At 34.6% G+C, this 22,257-nt stretch overlaps 1 protein-coding gene and 1 long non-coding RNA gene across 3 annotated transcripts in view; both read right to left on the bottom strand.

Annotated features, from left to right (window-relative positions):
* The window catches only part of LOC146994200 (uncharacterized), a 395,818-nt gene extending 387,840 nt beyond the window's left edge, over positions 1-7,978 (bottom strand). Inside the window, exon 1 of the long non-coding RNA XR_015044067.1 lies at positions 7,033-7,978. This is a non-coding gene — a long non-coding RNA (uncharacterized LOC146994200). The remainder of the gene's footprint in view (positions 1-7,032) is intronic.
* A 1,612-nt stretch (positions 7,979-9,590) lies between these two features.
* Positions 9,591-10,986, bottom strand: LOC146994199 (uncharacterized). Of its 2 annotated transcripts, XR_015044066.1 has the most exons (4): positions 10,397-10,986; positions 9,959-10,318; positions 9,779-9,836; positions 9,591-9,669 (listed from the first exon to the last, which is right to left on the bottom strand). XR_015044066.1 is itself a non-coding variant. In XM_085826985.1 (3 exons), exons 1-3 carry the CDS (start codon positions 10,926-10,928, stop codon positions 9,832-9,834), a joined length of 897 nt encoding a protein of 298 aa, XP_085683111.1. In that variant the 5' UTR covers positions 10,929-10,986; the 3' UTR covers positions 9,681-9,831. The 2 variants fall into 2 exon arrangements, 1 of the variants encoding a protein (XP_085683111.1); XM_085826985.1 differs by lacking the exon at positions 9,591-9,669 and having other exon boundaries at positions 9,681-9,836.
* Positions 10,987-22,257: the final 11,271 nt, after the last annotated feature.

Below are 22,257 nucleotides of genomic sequence, written 5' to 3'. Positions count from 1 at the left end.
CGTATCTCAATACACATCCATCATAATAATAATAAAGGTCACCTTGGAAAGAAAAAGAAATAAAAAACATGGAACTCGTGCTCGACTCGTGAAACGAACCGCTGTGTGGGCGAGTGATTATTATCACGGCTTGTCGTGGTACGAAGGAGAAATTCCGTACAGTTATTTTCCATGGGTGTTAACGATGTTGACGGAACCTTTTTCCATGATTTGGGTGCGAGGAGAAATGAAACGGCGGTTTTTAGAGAAATGGTTGCAAAGATCCATTTATTGCATTTCGGGATCGACGCAAGAGATTCTCAAATACAATGGGATCGAACACATGAATTGTCCTAACCATACAAAAGGTTTTTTCCATTGCGCTCTACAAAAAGCGGTTCGGTATCATTATTATTTAAAGACACAGAGAAGAAATTCGCAAGGTCGATCCTGCACAATTCAATCTTGACAGAACTCATTAAAAAAAATACATATATCACGTTACTTCTTCAACATCACAGATGGTTCTGAAGCGAAACTTGGAATTTTGAAATAATAGATCAGGGAGAAATCATTCTTAAAAACAAATGGTAGTCTCGAATCGGCTGGGAGAAAAAAAATTTCTCAGAGGTGAGATAAAAATTCTCTAATGAAAAAAAAAAAAACTTTTGGTTAATTTTTATCATGTCTTAGACATGATAAAAATTAATGACCCTCCCTTTTTGTCTGGGAAGGATGTCTCACCCTTTCTAAAAATAGACCATGACTCATCCTTTCGCTAATGGCAATCATTCCATGAATGAATCACGATTTGTTTTTCAAAAGAGTGAGACAACATTCCCAGACGAAAAGGGAAGGGGGTCGTTAATTTTTATCATGTCTAAGACATGATAAAAATTAACAAAAAGTTTTTTTTTTTTTTTTTTTTTTGAGTTGGAGAATTTTTTTTCACCTCTGAAAATTTTTTTCCAGCCGACTCGAGAGTTTACCATTTATATTTACGAATAGTCTTTGGATTATTTATTTATTTTCTTTTAAAAAGAAAAATTCTGAGCTAGACCTATCTATTGGCTTAACATTCTGGTCATAGAAACAGTCTACAATCTCATTTTTTTTTTCGAGGCTAATGCACGGGTTCTCCAATCAAAAGGGTTACTATAAAGGGATTGGTTTGAATGCATTTATCTGCAAATGTTGTAGGATTCTGTTGTTGAGAAGGGGGTATATTATTATTATTATTATTATTATTATTATTATTATGATGATGATGATTGTGGCAGATTCGTTTTCTACATGGAAGTCTAATCTCCTCCGAAGACCTTTTCTGGGGATCGTCGATAGATGGTTTTTCAATAGGAATCGTTTCCCTCGGATCCTCAAGAGATAGAGGGGGGTCCTGTCTTGAGACATGGAGCGGTCTCTCCTCCTCCTCCTCCTCCTCGAGAAGTCTTGAGAAAGGGAGAGGATTTTCGGTTCCCTTATTCACGAGGGGTCTTGACAAATTGAGAGGTCCCTCCTCTTCGAAAGAGAGAGAAGTTTTGGTTCCCTTATCCTCGAGGGGTTTTGACAAATCGAGAGGTCCCTAATTTTCGAGGGGTCTTGATAAATGGAGAGGTTTTTCATCTTCGAGGGGGTTTGATAAAGGAAGAGGTCCCTCCTTCTCGAGGGGTCTTGAGAAAGGGAGAGGTTTTTCATCTTCGAGGAGGTTTGACAATGGGAGAAATCTCTCCTTCTCGAGGGGTCTCTCTTCCTCAAGGGGTCTTGAGGAAGGGAGAGGTTTTTCATCCTCGACGGGTTTTGACAAACTGAGAGGTATCTGAACAGGCTTCTCCTCATCCCCATCATTATCGAGGAGGATGAGGATAGGCTTTTGGAAAGGTTTTTTCTTTTTCTTCTGAACAGGCTCCTCTTGATGCTCGGGGAGAGGGATGGGGTAGTTGTTCCACCATTCTATTTTTTCTTGCTCGAGGATTTTTTCAAAAGTCGTAGCCTCTTTAAGATGAGACGAAGGAGGAGATTCCTCGAGAAGAATATAATAGGTATTCTTCCCAGTCTTCTCGATCGAGAGAGGTTCGTGCAAACATTTGTGCAACCATTCACTAAAATGAACGAGAATCCCTTTTGTCTTCTCAAGACGATCCATAATCCTATTCATTTGCGAGACGGTTAGAAAGTGGGACGTGTAAAAATATTTGGCTCGTTTCTTTAACAAAATTTGTGCATCCAAAGGTGGAATGTCACGAGCCATCAACACGTTTTCGTCGGATAAAAATTCGTCCCGCATCTTTTGATAACTCCCCACGGTATGATAACCCGCACATTTTGAAAAATCGGAGGCTTTCAGGTAAACAACTCCTTGGATGATATAAAAGGAAAGATCAACATATTTATATTTGAAAGGAATACACGTAGTGAGCCGGGGATGCCTCCTCATGATCCACTTGGACAAAAATACGACTTTGGGGCTCTCCCCTTTTATTTATAGAGAGAAAGAGAGTGTGACCTTCCCTTCCCTCCTCCTCTCTCCCTGCTTCCTCTATCTCTGGACGTCCTTGGATTGGAAAGGGTGACTTTGAAAAAAATAGGAAGGTCATGGTTGGATAATTTTTTGTTTATTAAATTATTACTTTCACTTCCTCATTCCCACACACATTCATCTTTTTAAGAAAAGAAAAAGAGGTCATGGAGATAAGATTTCTTGGAAAGAAGAGAGAGAGAGAAACAAAAAAAAAACAAATAAAACGGACGTCATAGAGCCTCTATGTGTGTCTGTGTGTGTCTATATAGATATATAAAAAGACGAGAGTACTGGGCGAGATCATTTCTTTTCCATTGGGAGCCATGTCGCTATTAGACGTTTTTCCAACTCAACGGATTTCGAACGGGGAGGATTTGAAGACGCTAAAGCAAATCTCCAACTTGAAAATTTTTTTGGCGTGTCATTGTGCGACATTTATTCCGCATTTACCACCTCATCAAGCGATCGTTTCTTTCAACCAATATGTCGAATCCTCCAACCTGCTCGTTCAGAATATATACAGAAATTTATTCGAATCGCAACAAACGAAAGAGGAATCTCCCTTCTCTTGGAATCGGATGGATCGAGCTTTGAGACGGCCCATTCAAACAGACCGGCGATATACGGATCCGCGCACGAGTTTTCGGTGGAAGAATATTTTTCTCACGAAACGATATTTTACGTTTGGAGTGAGAACGACGGCTGAGGACGAAGTTCATATTGTTCAAACCACAGCCGCTCCTCTCGCCTATTACGAATCATCGTCCCCGAATCTGAAGGAAAGAAGTTTTAAAGTCAGCGACAGGATGAAATATAAGAAATATATTCTAAGACCTTTTCAAAACTATGTCGTTCCCCCGAAAACGCAATATCTCATCGTCACAACCCAGAAGAGTCTCTTTCTCGTCGATCGGTGCTCGTACTCGCTTTGGAAACAATTGAAAGAGGAGATTTCTTTCCAATCGCCGATGATGTTTCAAGAAAAAGAAGTAGAAAACCCTCCGCCACCTTTACCCATCCCTTCCTTAGATGATAAGAGGAGCTGGACCAAACCGTCATGGCCCGAAACAAAATCGACCCGGCAACGGAATGCAATTGAAGTCATCACGATGGAAGATGAGGAGGAAGAAAAAAAATTACCTCTTAAAAAACGGTCGACTTACCGGAACCTACCTGGCGTGCAAGATCCGCTTCAGAATCCAGAAGCTTCTTCTTCTTCTTCTTCCCCGACTTGTTCAAACAGGCAACCTCTTTCGGACTCCTCACAGACAGAACCTCTTCCAGTATCCTCTTCTTCTTCTTCTCTAACCTGTCCCGACATCGTAGAGGTAGAATGTCAGCCGGGTCCACAAGTTCCAACAGGTCCAGAAATCATGGAGGCAGAATCACAGCCGGGTTCACAAGTTCCAACGGGCCCAGAAATCGTAGAGGTAGAATTTCAGCCGGGTAAACAAGTTCCAACGGGTCCAGAAATCATGGAGGTAGAATCGCAGCCGGGTCCAGACATCCTAGATCCCTCCACTCATCCCAAAGAGACTCCAAGTGTTTCAAGACAGCCTTGTGAGGATCCAGCCCTTCCCGTATGGAATGATTATATGGACTTACAAAATTTGGTGCAACAGGAAGGAGAAGAAAATAATCATATGGATGGGTGGGTCAAAGACTGTTTAGATCATTTAACCTCGAATGAAATTGAACTGTTATGGAATTGCATTTCTGAAATCACATCGGAAATGGGATAAAAACCAAAACAAAAAAAAACTTTTTTAATAACAAATTGGAGGAGGGTCATGATGTCAATTAAAAAAAAATATTATATAGAGTCCAATCTTGGTGGTTCACTTCAGTTTTCCAGCATGAGGTGATCCACGTTTCCCGAAATATGGATCCCGTTCCAAGAGAGATTGTGTAGAGCCTTCACTTCAGTTCTTTTTTTTTATATATATGCCAAGAGGAGAGGGTCCCCAAAGGGCTACCCATGTCCAAAGAGAGAAAGTGTAGAGCGTTCATTTCAGTTTTTTTTCCAAGTTTAGGGGAGGGAGGTCTCAAAATGACACCCCCCCCCATTTTCAAAGAGAGATGGTGTAGAGCGTTCATTTCTGTTTTTTCCAAAGTTAGGGAGTTTTCAAATGACTACCCATTTCAGAGAAAGAGAGAGAGAGAAGGTGTAGAGCGTTCATTTCAGTTTTCCAAGGTTAGGATGGTGGTGGAGAATCCTCCAAAATGGCTACTCATCTCAAAGAGAGAGAGAGAGAGAGAGAGAGAAAGCGTAGAGCGTCCATTTCAGTTTTCCAACATTAGAAGGTCCCAAAATACCTTCTGAATTCAAAGAGAGATCGTGTAGAGCGTTCATTTTCAGTTCTTCAAGATCAGAAGAAGAGGGTCCGCTTTTCCCAAAAGGGCTTTCCGCATTCAGAGACAGCGAAATGCAGACTTCAGTTTTCTCCCTCCCCAAGAATAGAGGGTCCCAAAATGGCTTCCCATTTCAAAGAGAGAGGGAGAGGCGTTCATTTCCATTCTCCAAGATAGGGTCGTCTGCATTTTCCCAAAATGGCTTCCCAATTCAAAGAGAGAGAGAGAGAGAATGAAAGGGTGTGTAGAGCGGTCATGTTCATTCTCCAAGATAGGGTCGTCAGCTTTTTCTCAAAATGGCATCTCCCCATTCAAAAAGAGATCGTGACCAATTTTTTCCAGTTTTTTCCAAGATGGGGGGGGGGAGAAGAAAACCTAGGATGGAATAACACGACACGCAGAGAGAAAGAGAAAGAAAAAAAGCCATCTTGTCATTTTCTGATAGGGTACCGGTTTTCGAATACTTTTGTGACCGACTGTACAATTCAGCCATGCACTGAAGAATTGTTTCTGCGCGGTACTTTCGATTCCTCACGAGATTCCTCAAAACAAGATAAGGGGGGCTTTGTAGGTGGTGACAGAAGTGAACTGATAACGTTGGCGTCTGTTTGGAATTGTAACCACAAAGGAAGCCACAAGCAATGAGCAATTTCAAGTATTGGTTAATGCTAAAAGCGGATAAAAATTAAATTTAATTGATTCAAAGGCACTTATTTATAGAAATTTGATTTAGTGTAGATGAAAGAAGGGTACTTATCTTAAAATTCCAGGCTTTCGTAGTATATCCTCACATTGTCCGCTGTTTCATTTTCATCAACATCGGAGCTAAAAGTCTTTGGAAAAGGTATATGTTTTCTAGAAAAAACACTATATCAAAGTAATTTAATTGATAATCACTAAAGGGAAAGGAATGTTTTTCACTTTTTTACAGAGCGCTGCGAACGTACAGCCCTCTACATAAAATAACAAGAAATAACAGGACAAGCTCGAAGTCTCAGCAGCGATCGACATTAACCCTATGAACTCTTGATCTTTGATGCTTGAGCAAGCCTCACTTGAATTTTGTTAGTATAGTGTAGTAGTTTGTGTATGGCAACAGCGTTCAAAATCTAGAAACTCTAGTACAAGATCGTATTATAAGTTTTTTATATTGGTAATAAAGTTTGTTTTCATTGAAACTGATTTTATTCTGTAACTAATCACAGTACTTATAGATTTTTAGGCTCATTTCGGATACCCGGCTCTTGGCTGAATTTGGCGAGTTTTTGGCCGCCATCTTGGATTTCAGAAATGCGCCAAAAAGCGCATTTCGAAATCCAAGATGGCGGCCAAATATTATTTCCCTATCCGAGGGAAGTGGACAGGGAAAACAATTCTGAACTGCCAAAAGGAAAAATTGAACTTACCCTTGTTCATGTTGACATGATGACGCCTGACATTCCCTATTTCTTCAATGTTGTACAACATAGTTAATGTTATATTACTAAGCATGATATGATAACTTACTAATTGTAATTCAGTCTAAAGTAATAGAACAAGAAATTTTAATTAACGTGTACTTTAACGAGTGAAATGTTTTGCATGAAACGCTATAGGGCGAAGAAGTACTTACGCTCAAACTGTAAACAATCGATTTAAAAGAAAGCTTCCAACCTAAAAATTTGACTTGCATGTAATTTCGGCATTATATTATTTGGCATTTAAATTAATAATGAATTTATATTTAAATTAATTATGTTATGCAGGTAAGTGTATGATAGTTAAACGTGATATATATGGATGAGAAATGAAAAATTAGAACATTTATTAAGGTATTTGTAATATATGGTAAGTTCTTTTTAAGAAACTTATTTTTCAGTATATAGCACTCATTTTTTTTTATTAATTAATCAATTTGAACATATATTTTCTATTTTTCCCTGTGTTAGAATTTCAACTTTTTTTTAATTAATCAATTTAAACATACATTTCTTAACTTATTTTTCAATATGCAAGAATTTCAACTCTTTTAATTAATCAATTTAAACATATATTTCTTAACTTTTGTTTCAATATGTAAGAATTTCACCTTTTTTAATTAATAAATTTAAACAAATATTTCTTAACTTATGTTTCAATATGCTAGAATTTCATATTTTTTAATTTATCAATGTAAACATATATTGCAAAATGAAGGTACTTACCCCTAGATGACATTGCTTGTACAATCTTTGTCTTCTTAAATTATGTTATTTATATTTATATAAAAATTTCACTTTTTCACAAGAAAATTTTTATCCAGGTTCTCACAGTTTCACCTTTTCACAAGAATATTTTTATTCAGGTTCTCACAGTTTCATCTTTTCACAAGAAAATTTTTATCTAGTTTCTCACAGTTTTGCAAGAAAATATGTATCCAGGTTCTCACAGTCAACAAGTTCACAAGAAACTGTGTATATGATAACCAGGGCTAGAAAGGGGGCATATGTCCGTGGGCACATCATCCAAGGGAAGCCAAAATGATGTTACGAATTTTTAGAGTTGAATGTTTTCCATTTTTGGCCAGTAGTCGGGAGGGGCACAAAATCTTCAGTTTTCCCTGGGCGCTGAAAACAGTAACTATGACTCTGCTGATAACTTATAAAATTTCATTTTTTCACAAGAAAAACTGTTATAGATTCCTTCCTTGTTAAAATCCAATACTTCGTTTCACTGAACTCCACTCTTATAGATCGAGGCCTGCTCATCAGATCTGAAAAAGAACAATTTTTACAAGCATTTTGCATTTTGAAATTAGAAATGATTCCATTTCCACATCACCTTAAGACTTACACGTACTTAAAAAAAGAAAAATCTTTTCTTCTGCTTTTTGACTATTCATTTTAATTGAAGCATTACCAAATTTTGTAAATTAGTTTTTATAATTATATTTAAATCAATTATTTATAAAAAATATTTATGCGGGTATTATCATATAATTTCATTTAAAAAATAGGCACTATTTTCACATTACATGACGTTACATGCAGGTTAAAGTGATTTTTAATTAAATCTAAATTTGATAAAAAAAAATAGAAACAGTAAGAAATGTGATTAATGATATTAGTGAAACAAAATAGTTACAAATAATCCCAATTTTTAAGCTAGTACGTGTAAGACTAGGAGGTAGGAATCCTGATGCGTTTTTTTTTACGAGGTTTCGCCAGGAGCCATAATCCTCTAATTTTAATGTGTACACATATATTTTATATTACTTACCATTCAGCACCACATTTTGCAGTTTTCAGCAGTATTACTTGGCAGTTCACTATTTGGAGTTTTTTGTAGAGAAAATATCCATGTTATATATGCAGAATACAAGATAAATAAACAAGATTTTAAATTTCATGATCGTCGAGATTTCCTGTGGTGGCAGCAGTTGCTCAGTTCCTTCGCTTTCAGGTGTGGCCCGCATCAGTCGTTTCAACTCGGATGTGTTTCTTGAAAGAAAAACCTGGCTATACCCCCAGGTACTGGGTTTGTCATCCGAGTTGATTTCTCCATCTGCTTCTTCCCTCGTCTAAGTGGCAGCAAAATGTTATTTTTGAAGTCCCTAAACAAAATATCCATATTATGCATATTCAAAATACAAGATAAGTAAACAAAATTTTACATTTCACGATCGTCGAGATTTCCTGTGGTGGCAGCAGTTGCTCAGTTCCTTCGCTTTCAGGTGTGGCCCGCATCAGTCGTTTCAACTCGGATGTGTTTCTTGAAAGAAAAACCTGGCTATACCCCCAGGTACTGGGTTTGTCATCCGAGTTGATTTCTCCATCTGCTTCTTCCCTCGTCTAAGTGGCAGCAAAATGTTATTTTTGAAGTCCCTAAACAAAATATCCATATTATGCATATTCATAATACAAGATAACTAAACAATGTTATGATAATGAAAACATAAGTTAGCGTATATATAAACACTTTTATTAAATGTTTTAATATTTTTTCTAAAAGTGTTCTTTCTGTTGTTTAGTTTTAATCTTTTGTTAACTACATACTCTTTTTAACTAGAAAATAATAATTGAACATAGTACAAAAATACACAATTACCACAAAAGGGTGGCAAGTTTAAAAAGTTAATAATGTAAGATTGAATCCTTATATTTAAAATAATAAATAAACAGTAAAATTAAAATACTAAACGTAGTATGAAAATACATAATTAAAATAAACAGGCTGGAAACATTAAAAGTAATGAATTCACCTGTATATTTTCTGACTGAAGATTCATTTCTTTCCATGATTCATTTCTCATTTCTGCAATATTCTTTACCTGAAAGGGGTGATAAATTATCCTTAACAATAAAATGTTTTCTGGTAAGAAGTAGGCTGGAAACCTTTAAATTAATCAACTCACCTCTATGTTTGTCAATTTATCTGTCAAAATTAGTTTTCTTCTTTCTTTTATTTATTTTTTTTGGATTACCTAATTTGCAATAAAGTTTTTTTTACTGAAAAATAAGTAGGTAAACTTATACTAATAATAACTAAATAAATTTTACAGTTGCTTTTACTGAAGGAGTAGTATTAAAATAAAGTGAAGCACTAATTTGAAACATAAGCTGTGAATGGTTAAAATTTTGTCTTACCTCTGTCATAGTATTTCATGACATTTTGGATCTGCAGCTGTGAAAGAAAGTTTATTTTAATGAAGGAATAACAAAATATATAAAGAATAGCTCTCACGTCAAAATAAAAGTTGAGAATAACTGAAATACACATTTACCTCTTTCTGTAAAAGATATGCTACATTTTCGCAACATTTCCATCCTTTTGTTTTCTGGGCTCTGTTTTTTGGTTGAATTCTAAAAGGAAATAAAAAATAACAATTTCATGTAGTGAAAAACAAAAAGGTATTACATCAAAATTTGTGGACCATCTGAACATTTACACAAATTATAGTAAACAATTTACTTGTATGCTTTTCTTATCATTTATTCCAGTTTTAAAACTTGGTCTGTGTTCCCTTACTCTGAAAAATAAGCACATAGATTATAATGGTATGTAATTTAATATTTAAATGCAATTTTTGTATGTATATATATGTAAATAAATAAATTATGTCAAAAATAAAGTTATATTTGTTGCTTTTACCCCATTTATCATCATCTTCCTGAATGAATGGTATATCATCATCTTGTCGGGCTGATTTCTTTGGAGGCATCAGGTCCTCAATTCCTTCGCTTTCTGATGTTGGTTCGTCCAACATTTTAAGTTCAAGGCCGACTTTTCCATGGCCTGGATACACAGCTTTAATGTCCTGTAGAAACTGAGCAAGTCTTTCTCCATCATAAGTAAAGGGCTTCAAGCGGAACCGCCTGTAATAATGTACAGCCATGTACTGCGTGCAAATATCATCTGTTCTCTTGCTCTTTATAGACCTCTTAAAAAGTTTGTTTTCACCCTCAAGATCATTTATAGTGTTCTGTTTATCATCGGGATCTACGAATACGCCTGTAAATAAAGGATTAATGAATGTTAAGGATGGAAAAAAAAAATGTCACTCATTAAAAAAAAAAGACACATATTTACCTTTCTTGTGATTGGTAGTTTTATGTGTTGCTGCCGGAAATAAATTTTCTATCCTTTTATATTGTGGAGCAGAGTCAGTGTATATGAAGGTGGTTTCTGGGTGAACATGACGTTTAATGTAAGGCCACAAATGCCTTTTGCTTTTTCCTTTAACCTTGAAAAATAATCCTTCTTTGTCTTCTCGACAGTAGATGCCTAAAACTACGATGGTCATATTTTTGGTTACCCTGCCACGGTTGTACTTGCGGCGGGTCAAAAATGTTTCATCAATTAATATAGATTTTCCTTTACCACCTAACATTCTGCTATGATGAGAGGCAAAAATTTCACATACCTCACGACAATATGATAAAAAGTCAACAATAGTCTCATTTGCAATTACTGGTAATTTTTGCTTTTCCCTCCATAGCTTTAGCTGCTGATTTATGTAACTGAAACTGTGATCTAGAACAAAGTACACAGTTATGACTAAAGCTTCCCTTATTGGGATTTTTGTACCCTCAAAAAATGTATTTTCAATGGGGTTAATCATGCCAGAGCAGTTGTTGCGATTTCTCAGGCTGCAGACCCAACGCCATCCGAGCTTTGATTCCTTTCTCTTGTTGCTTCTCATCGGTGCCTGGCACTTGGGGCAAGGTGGTGCCTCATCCTCTCTGGGAAGAAGTCCAGCATCGGTGGCAAACTCGAGTGCAGCTGCCTCTGTATTAATTAAATGCATGTCAGTAATTAAACAGAAATATTTCAGTTTTTCATGCAAAGAAGCCATATTCAAAAAAGTCAGTACAGTGACAGAAATAGTTTAATGAAATTTATTGTTAGAAATTTCAGAAACTTGGTAATTATGCAAAAGTCAAAACTATCAGAAATAAAAAAGTTTAATAAAGATGAAAAGTAATTATAAATTTAATTAAACAATATTAGTTCATTATAGGAAGATAGAGAAGTGAAAAGTTCAAACTAGAAAGTACTGTTACAAAAAAAAAAAAAGGAAAATAAAAATAATAGTAATGATATGTATCTATGAAAACAAAGTATTAAAACAAATTTTAAGTGAAAAATAATATTAAAAAATGTAATGGATGAAAATAGATTAAAAGTAAACTTAGCTTTGGCAAAGTCCAAACCACGTTTTCACGTAAGTACCGAGGTACTGATTTTTTTCAGTACCTGACAGACAGCTGCACGGGCTTAACCGCGGCAAAATATGATCGCGAAAAATCTTCTTTTTTAAATTTATTTAAAATATTTTCGAAAAAAAAAATATTTTACTTTACAAATAAATGTTTTTCGGTACATATGTTTTTTTAAAACATTTTTAAACAGAGATGCAGAAGAATAATAGGTATTGTTATTTTTGTGTGCAGATATGCGTGCGTGATGAACTAAAAAATGATTTTGAAGGTTTCGTGGCATATTTATCCTCTCAAAAATATGCAACTTGCTCAACTTTTCGATTTTATTAAATTAAATAAGGCCTATCGTTTTTTTTTTTTTTTTTTTTTTTTTTTTTTTAAGCACTGACAATGAAAGCTGTTATGTTCTATTTTTGCGTTTTTATCCCAAAGCGCGTTAGCCCAGAAGGGCTATTAATTTCGTTTTCGCATTTTGCGTTGAACTGTTTCTACCGAATATTATCGCTGTGTGTTATATTTAAAGATATTTAATAATAAAGAATCAGCATAAATATACGTATGTTTAACGTACATAACATTTATGCAGATACTGTGATAAAACAACGGTACCTACAGCTATGAAATTTTGAATATGTACGTCACCACCCGAATATGGGCATCTGAAAGCTCAAATTTGTAATTTGTTTTATTAACTATTTAACATTTTGTAAAGCATTTATGTGTTTTTGATTAAGAAACTCGACGATTTCTAAGCGAGCAATGGCAACACTGTTCGGTGCAAGACTGTCTATCGGAAATTCTAAAGATATGCTCTTCTTTTAAATGTTTTGTCATATTGCTGCTTAAGAGAGAAGACAGTTCGGATGTACAAAATTTAAAGACCGCATGTCTGTTGATTTTGAAAATTCATTTCCATTGAATTTAACAATTGTTTTCAGTTGGCGAGAGGTATACATCTCTGTTGTACACTATTATTGGTAACCTTTAATTGTTGGTTATTTGTTACATTTTTTTGTCTTTCATATTGCCCTGGCTGCATTGGAAATTTCGTGGTTTTCCTCGTGTGTATACGAGCCAGTACAATTACACTAATGAATCATATCACTTAAATAATGTGAATAATTATAGAATTATTATATAAGTGTAGAATAATTGGGTTGGTTGTTATGTTCACGAGTTGTGTGTAAATGCGTGGCTTTGTGTGATTATGTAATTAATTAATGAAGATTTCAGCAACGGCCTGGCGGTAAAGTGTGTGAGCACTGGTAGTTCTGTCCGAAGTTCGAATCCCGCTAATGCGCTGGTTGCTTGTTATGTTCAGGAGTTGTGTGTAAATGCGTGGCTTTGTGTGATTATGTCATTAATTAATGAAGGGTTCAGCAGCGGCCTGGCGGTAAAGTATGTAAGCACTGGTAGTTCATCTCATTACACATATACTAGCTACGCATATATACATTATAGACAGTGGTGTAACTAGAATTCTTGGTCCCGTATGCAAAATAATTTCCTGGGTCCCTAAACCAATAAATTTAATGTGCTTAAAAATAAAAATTAAACTAAAGAAAAAAACGTGAAAAGTAAAAAAAAAAAAAAAAAATCAAGGATTCCTGGAGCCAATGTTTTCATGATTTTTATCACATCTGGATTAATTGTTAAAAAATAAAAGCACGTTCTCAGGGAACCATTTGAAAGTTATGTAATATGAAGAAAGAATAAAAAGGAAAATATTTCCCCTTTGCTAACTGGTGAAATGCAAATTTGCTTTAGTCTGGGTATTTGACGTCAGATGATTTTAATTCTGTAATTTAAGACTTTTTGTGTGCGTGCGTGTGAGTGATAGATAATTGATATTGACAGACAAGATAATTGATAAACGTACAGAAAAAATATTACATCAATAGATAGTACTCTGTGATTTTACTCAACTTACGAACATAATTTATGCAATAATGTACAAGTACATTTGTTAAATATAAAACATATTTATCATAAACTTCATAAAGAAAACTATTTAAATATATAATTTTAGTAGAAAATATGTAATATTTTTGCTGTCCTTTTAAAAATCCTTTTGGTACACTAAACTACTTGAATACATCATTTTTATAAAAAAACATGAATGCTAAAGATTTTTCCTGTTTCTTTTTAATTTTCCCTCAGCCCGTACTGCTGTTCTTCTCTAATTCCCCCCCCTCAATAAGTGTAATTATAACACTGGTGACCGAAATTCATCATAAAGACAAAAATCTTTTTTATTAAAATTTGCGTCTCCTAACCTTCATTTCCCCAAAATTATTTATCAATACCTGGACGTCCATTTTCACAGCCAAGTCAACTTCAACGCTCAATAGTGATAGGTTTAACAACCGATCTTGTATCATAGTGTTTCTTAAATATGTTTTTATTATTGAAAATGACCTCTCGCTCGTGGCTTTGGTTACAGATAATGAATGATAAATACAATATAAGTTAATTGCACTCCCGATTAACTGCTTGTCATGTCATAGTATTTTACCATTGCTAATTTAGCTAAATCCTTAACGGATTTCAAATTTTGGATATCTGTTCTGAAAGTATTTATAAATAATAAAAGTTGTACTTCCAGTACATTAGCAAAGTCTTCTTTATATTTTTTTCTGTATTTTTGAAACATTATTAATAATTTCCGTATTTGTTAACAATGACAAATATTCGTGATTTTCCGCATGTGTAACGTTTATGAAGTATGTTGTGGATGCATATGTGAATAAAGCGGGCGCAGCCCGCTTAGACCGCTGAACACTGGTAATTCGGTCCAACGTTCAAATCCCGGCTAACGGGCTGGCTGAATGCGTGTTTTCTTGATTTTCCGCATGTGTATGATGTTTGCAGTATCTTCTGGATGCATACGTGAATAAAGCGGGTGCAGCTCGCGCAAAACCGTTTAACGCTGGTAGTTCGGTCCAACTTTCGAATCCCGGAAAACAGGCTGGGTCCATGATTGTTTGGGTGATTTTACGTATGTGTACCGTGTATGCAGTATCTTCTGGATGCATAGGTGAATAAAGCGGATGAATCCCGCGAAAAACTGTTGAACGCTGGTTATTCGGTCCAACTTACGAATACCGGCTAGCGGGTTGGCTGCATGGGTGTTTTTGTGATTTTACGCATGTGTATTGTGTGCGGAGTATCTTCTGGATGAATACGTGAATAAAGCAGGCGTAACCCGGTCAAAACCGTTAAACGCTGGTAGTTCGGTCCAACTTTTGAATCCCGGCCAACAGGCTGACTCTATATGTGTTTCAGTGATTTTCCACATGTGTATTGGGAATGCAGTATCTTCTGGATGCACAAGTGAATAAAGCGGGCGCAGACCGCGCAAATCCGCTGAACACAGGTAGTTCGGTCCAAAGTTCGAATCCCGGCGAGCGGGCTGCCTGCTTAGGTGTTTTCGTGATTTTACGCATGTGTGACGTGTATGCAGTATCTTCTGGATGCGCACGGGAATAAAGCAGGGGGAACCCGCGCAAAACCGCTGAACCCTGGTAGTTCGGTCCAACTATGGCATAACGGTGATATTTAACATAGGAACTCTTATACACGTCAACAATTAAAAGCGGGCTTCAGCCCGCTAGTTATTAATAATTTCCGTATTTGTTAACAATGACAAATACGGAAATTTAAGTTCCAAAAATGAAAACATCATTGCGATTTTTGTTATTCCAGTCATTCTGTATTTTAACTGAGTATTTAAAATGTCGAGAGCAGCATAAAAAACTGTTACTTTAAAAGACATTTCGGAATTTTCAAGGCCTGTTATCCTCACATAACTCATCAATATTTTCTTGTTTTTATTTTCTTCTATTTTTCAAATTTAGTTTCTATGTCCCATTTATTTTATATACAAAAATTTGTATATAAAATTTGTATATAAATTTGTATATTTGTATTTTTGTGAATATACAAGAATTGTATATTCAAAACTCTGCTTCTTTCATAATGTCTTCAAACTTCTTTCTCATATCTTGCATATTAATAGAAACGCTTTTTACATGTTGGTGAGCTCCATTCAAGTGGATTGATTTTCGATTGTCGAGTCGATTGATTGATTGATAGATCCTGCAGATACAGCGCAGGACGTGTTTAAAAAATTTTGTTTTTAATTTTTGGCATTTTGCCAGAAATGTTTAATAATTTGTAGTTAAGCTCATCGACACAACGTATATTTCAAGATGAGAACTCACACTCTGTCACATGGATTTTAAAAGTAGTACACATAAATACTTGTTTTATACTTCCCTAAACAAGTATAACGTTTAGTTAAAATAAAGTTGTATGAAACAAGTTTTGCGTACTTTGCAGAGAAATGCGCAAAACTTCATTTAATGAAAATAGGTTTGTGGTGGATCAAAAAGCAAAAATCAATTAGGTTATGCGGATATATTTTAGGAGCATTAATATTTATGATTATTGTTATCTGCTTTATTTGCATCTTGAAAAACTATTAATGTCTCGGAAATTAATGACCTCAGATTTCCAGTTTTTACGCTGCTTATAAATTAAGCAGTATCAATTTTTTTTATCTATCTATCATTAATTTATTAAAGACAAAAATATAAAAAAATAAATATAATGTATGGGAACATATATTAACGGAAGCTATTTATGTCTTAGAAAAGTTATGCAGTGGTTCTGAAATGAAAGATAGTAATGTACAAAGGGATTATATGAGTGAAAATCGCTTCATTTATTATTAAAACGTATTAAATAAATTTTTTAATTTGCGAAAATTATTGAAATATTGTAATAACGGGGGAGAATTCTTTTCTGAAATATTCCATTCGTTTGTGTGGTGAAAATAGCAATGTAATTCGCGTTCTTTCAAATGTTGAAATGCAACTTAAAACTATTAGGTCCAACGCTGCCATTGATATGCTTAATATTTTCAGTAATTAATTTATCGAAATTTACGAAGTAGTATATACTTTTAGTTGTGTGATACCATTTTTATTATCATTATTATATTATTATTGACGGTTTCACGTACTGTATTGACGGTGCTGTAGAAAGTAAATTAAAAGCAAAAGTAAAGTAAATTGTAAAATTTAATTTCAAATAACAATTAGAAAGGCGTTCTTGCCCTCCCGCTTATTAGTGTAAATAACAGAGAAAAAATCTATCTGCCTTTAACTTTGCCATTTGGTAATGTCAATCGTACTTCTAAATCCAAACTTTTTCTGTCCCTAACCATGCCTCTTCGTGCGACTGCACAGGTTGCAAGTACTGTCGTTTATTACATTGTGAGAACTATACATTTAAACCTGCAATTTCTTCCTTATTTAATGATATTAAGAGATTCAAGATATGAAAAAAATTAAACGCTACGGAATGACTTGCAAAGTTCATTCCAAATTAAGTATCAGAATCCTGCCTAGTTACTTCTCTGATTTATAATTTTCGAGTTGTGATTGCAAAAAGAGGAACATTTCCTTAAAGGGTGGGTCGCCTTTTTATTTGCGTACGCTCCGATCAAGTAGGAAACACCGAATTTACATACATTAATTTATTATTTACATTAATAATTTATCATTTATTTAATTATCCGTTTTAATTCTAAAAATAAAAATGAAAAGCAAAAGGGAATTAAAATTTTTTTTATTAAAACTCCAATTACGAACAATATATGTAAAAAATGAAAAGCAAAAGGGAAAAACATAAAAATAATAATTAATCTTCTTATTATATTTAATTATCCGTATATATGTAAGAAATGAAAAGCAAAAGGGAAAAAAACATATAAAAATAATAATTAATTACATTATTATTTATTTATAATTATCGGTTTTAATTCCCATTTAACATTATTATTTATTTATAATTATCGGTTTTAATTCGCATTTACCATTATTATTTATTTATAATTATCGGTTTTAATTCGCATTTACCATTATTATTTATTTATAATTATCGGTTTTAATTCGCATTTACCATTATTATTTATTTATAATTATCGGTTTTAATTCGCATTTAACACTATTATTTATTTACCTACGCTCCGATCAAGTAGGAGACAAACTTCTCAACTTCTAACCACGCAGCAGAAGCGAAGAAAAATGGTCACGTGACCTTCAATATGAGCACACAGAAGTTTTCCCTAAATCCCTCCCGATACTCCGGATTCTACAGTAGCCTAAACGTCAGCAGAAAGTTGTCGGGGTGGGTAGCCGGGTTTGGCGGAAATCGCCACCACCGGCCGCCGTAGCGAGGTCGCCAAGAGCCGGTTATCCGAAATTGTCTTTTTCAAAACTGTGATGTTAGCCTTTAATTAAAGACTACTTCAGGCTGCATTCGCAAGTATTGAAAGCTAGAAGAATCCGTGGCTGCTTTCTGGAATATTAATCGTATGAATCAAACTACCATAGCATAAATGCAAGTAACGAAATGAATTTGTGAGCACCGCTTCGGTGCTTTGAGTTTGCCAAATTACCCGTTACTCTATAAGTTTGCTTCAAGTCAAGTAATAAATCATTTGGAAGAGCAATGCATGCCCATGCAGGAGAAAATCCTCATGTATGTGAGATATGTAAATAAATATTTTTTCGAAAGATTTCTGTAAACATGCATATGCTTGTTCCTACAGGAGACAGACCGTATGTATGTGAAGTATGTTGGAAGTCATTTAGAACTAAGAGTGGTTTAAAAACACACATGCTTATTCACTCAGGAGACAAGCCTTATGTGTGCGAAGTATGTACGAAGCCATTTACTCAGAAGATTAGTCTAATTAAACATACGCGTATTCACACAGGAGAGAAATGTCACGTGTGTAATGTATGTAAGAAGTCATTTAGAGAAAAGAGTTTTTTAAAACAGCATATGCTTAATCACACAGGAGAGAAGCCATATGTGTGTGAAGTATGCACAAAGTCATTTAGTTGGAAGGGTGGTTTAAATGCGCATATGCGCATTCACACAGGAGAGAATCCGTATGTATGTGAAGTATGTATGAGGTCATTTAGAACTAAGGAGAGTTTAAAGGGGCATATGCTTATTCATACAGGAGAGAATCCATATGTGTGTGATGTATGTATGAAGGCATTTAGAACTAAGGTTGGTTTAAATGGGCATATGCTTCTTCACACAGGAGAGAATCCATATGTGTGTGAAGTATGTATGAAGTCATTTAGAAGTAAGAGTGGTTTAAAGGGGCATATGCTTATTCACACAGAAGAGAATCCATTTCTGTGTGAAGTATGTATGAAATCATTTATAAGCATAGGTGCTTTAACTAAACATATACTTATTCACACAGGAGAGAAGCCATATTTATGTGAAATATGTACAAAGTCATTTAGACAAAAATGTACTTTAAATAAACATATGTTTATTCACACGAAAGAAAATCCTTATGTATGTGAAATATGTAATAAGACAGTTGGTGATAAGAACAAATTAGTCAGGCATATGCTTATTCACACAGGACGGAAACTTCATGTGTGTGAAATATGCAAGAAGTCATTTATTCGAAAAGATAAATTAAATGAGCATATGCTTGTTCACACAGAAGATAAACCTTATGTGTGTGAAGAATGTAATAATTCCTTTAAACGCAAGAGTAACTTAAAGGAGCATATGATTATGCACAGACTAGAGAAAGCTTATGTGTGTAAAATATGTAAGAAATCAATTAGTCGAACTTCTGCTTTGAAGGAGCATATGCGTATTCATACAGGAGAGAAACCTCATACGTGTGAAGTATGCTTCAAGTCATTTAGACAAAAGGTTGCTTTAAAACGGCATATTCTTATTCACACAGGAGATAAACCTCATAAGTGTGAAGTATGCTTCAAGTCATTTAGACAAAAGGTTTCTTTAAAACGGCATATTCTTATTCACACAGGAGATGGTTTAGTCAAAACTGCATTTTGAAGTAACATATGCTTTTTTACACGTGAGAGAAACTGTGTGTGAAGTATGTACGATGTCATTTGACAGAAGTATGGTTTAGATGTATGTACTTACACAGGAGAAGATACATACTTTGCACCTTATGTGTGTGATGTATATAAGAAGCTGTTGAATCAAAAACAGAGTTTAAACTGCCATGTACTTATTCACATAGGACAGAAATGTATCTGTCAAATATGCTATAAGTCATTAAGAGTGAAGAGTAATTAAACAAACATATTCATACGAGAACAGGGAAGAAACCTTTTGTTTAAGTTATGTGGAAAGTTATTTATTCTAAAAGGTGATTTAAATATGTATCAACACAGAACAAAAATCTAATGATTATGTATGTAAAAGTCATTTTTTAAGTTATTTAAGTATGTATCGATAGAAAAGAGAAGTCTCATGAGTTAGGTAAGCAGAATTTGGATGCAAGAAGCATTTGAAGAAACATGTTTATCTACATTATAAACAAGCCTTTTGAAAAAACAGGTTAGGTTAATAACAATTTTTAATTTTCGATGCCTTAGAGACTTGTCCTTTGAATGAAGAAACCCCATTATGTAAAAAGAAGGCTAGTTCAGTCGTACCAGTTAGGGGCAGTAAAATTCTTAGAATTTAGAGAAGTTCCCAGTTACAAAATTAAGGATTTGCAGGCATTATATCAGATGGTATAAAGCCGACTGTTGTTTTTGGTGTGAGGTATATCGTCAGTTTATCAAAATAAATAACAAACCGTTTATTTGTTTCTGCAAGAGAAGAATTTTCCAAGATATATCTCAGTCTAAAGGAATAATTTTTTGAAGTAGCAGTTGGTTATTCATCCAATTTTCACTTGAACTCAGACTTTATGGTTTTTTCATCTCCTGTAGCATTTTCCAGAGTTGAATCCTTTGTACTGTATTGCACTTTACAATAATTTCATAAACAGTATAAAGGTATGGAATATACTGTTTTATGATGTCCTCTTTAGCACTTAAAGCTGAAATTTTTTGTCTTCTAATTGAAAATGTACCTCCTTTGTAGGTGCGTTTTGAATGTTGAGAATGCCCTGAAGTGATATATCACCGAGTCAGTGTTATGCACGCACTGTTATAAAATTATTTCAAATTCTGCTGCCTTCACTATAGTTGAAATAATCAGCTCATATTATCATCAAGTAAACTAGAGGTTTTCGAGCAAAAAAAGTTTTTCCTAAGTTTATACAAGTAACTATCAGGTCATTTTTACTTACATTCACTGTCTACTCGTAAGTGATCAGTCTTTATATCTGTTACTTACCAATATGCACTATGTGGATCATATGCTTGTTGTCACTTTGAAATGCTTCTAGTAATGAAATTCTAAAGCATGGCTAAATGTTTCACCTTTATCTCTAACTTATTTGTGTTCTGTGTAAACTTGACTCTCTGAGTTTGATGCAGATACAATCACAGCTCTATGATTAGTGATGGAAATGTCTTAATTCTGCATGTTATAAAATAATTTATTACTACCGTAATTTCCGGAAGAAAGGCCGCACTCGAGAAAAATGGCGGGAAAAAAATTAAAATTACACAGAAACGCTGCAATAGATTAAATTGCGCGTGACATCGGCGTGGGCCGTATAGATGCAAAAACTCAACCTAAGTCCTGATATATGACATACCAGTTAAGAAAAATGCATGAAATGAAACCATAACTCAAAAATAAATTAAAGGTAAGAAATATATAGCTTCTGTGCCGTTTAGAGACATTTTCAAAAAATTTCGCTCCCTTCTTACTTAAAAACTATCCAACAAGTACTTGTACCCAAACTGATGGGATCTGTATTTGGCAGAATGCCAAGAAAAATCCATTCATGCTGAAGGGGAAATATGTCGGAGTTCATTATTGTGAGGCAGGTGGAGTCGTGTCCGCCTTTGAAAAAAATTGCAGAAAAGGCAGGGGTGGGGAGAGGATGGGTTCTGGAAAATTCATCGAATGGCAGAGGAGAGAGACTATTCAAACTGAAGAGAATGTTGATTTGAAAGGGGGAAGAATGTTATTGTTCTGAGATCTCGTTTAGGGTGAATAAGGCATGTAGGTCCGTTCGAGGCAAAGAATGTAAACAAAATAACATTCGCAAAAAGCAACTGAGTGGTCTTTTGTGTGGGAACAGCACCAGTCTATGCACAATGATAAGGCAATCCAAACTATGTACAATGACCATCATAGGAAATATTTTATTTTTAGTCCACCTAAACGCCGCATGGGTAGAAATGCCGCACCCACTGAAAATTTAAGTTTTAAACACGTAAACGCCGCGGCGTTTCTTCCAGAAATTACGGTAACTCATTTATAGTAAATAAATACTGAAGACCAGAGCTGCTGTACCAAACAAATACTGTAGTCAGTGCATAATATTCACCAAAAGAATACAAAATTAAATCTTCCAGTTTTCTAAAAAGGAAATGAGCTATTCTTCATATTTTCAGTCAAATCGTGGGTTTATGAAATATAGCAACTACATATGAATAAAGTACGTTGAAAGACATTTGGGAAATATTTCCATGCAGATAAGAAATCTATATATACTCTAGCCAATAGCTGGGTATGTGAAATTAGCCTAGATATTTATTTAAAACTATTCTAAAAAAAATTTTTTTTGTTCATCTATTGGTAAAAGAAAATGTTTCGCAAAGAACCCGGTAAATGTAAACATAGCCAACTTTGGTGATAATAGTTCAAACGTGGTAACATAGCTAATTCGTGCTATTCGCTTATGCGAAGGATGTCGTTGTTCGCATTTGGAGATTTATATTATTCTTCTCTTATTCA

This window comes from Stegodyphus dumicola, chromosome 11 (assembly GCF_044657685.1).
Source record: "Stegodyphus dumicola isolate Sdum_Otavi_A_Nest chromosome 11, ASM4465768v1".
Classification (NCBI taxonomy): Eukaryota; Metazoa; Arthropoda; class Arachnida; order Araneae; family Eresidae; genus Stegodyphus; species Stegodyphus dumicola.
The sequence above is the reverse complement of the archived record's forward strand: the minus strand, read 5'-3'. Positions and strand labels throughout refer to the sequence as shown.

Excerpts from the sequence above, each read along its gene's own strand:
- LOC146994199 (XM_085826985.1), bottom strand. The coding sequence starts at position 10,928 with ATGATTAACCCCATTGAAAATACATTTTTTGAGGGTACAAAAATCCCA. Across the intron at positions 10,319-10,396 it reads AACTACCAATCACAAGAAAG|GCGTATTCGTAGATCCCGAT; the intron begins GTAAATATGTGT and ends CTTTATTTACAG.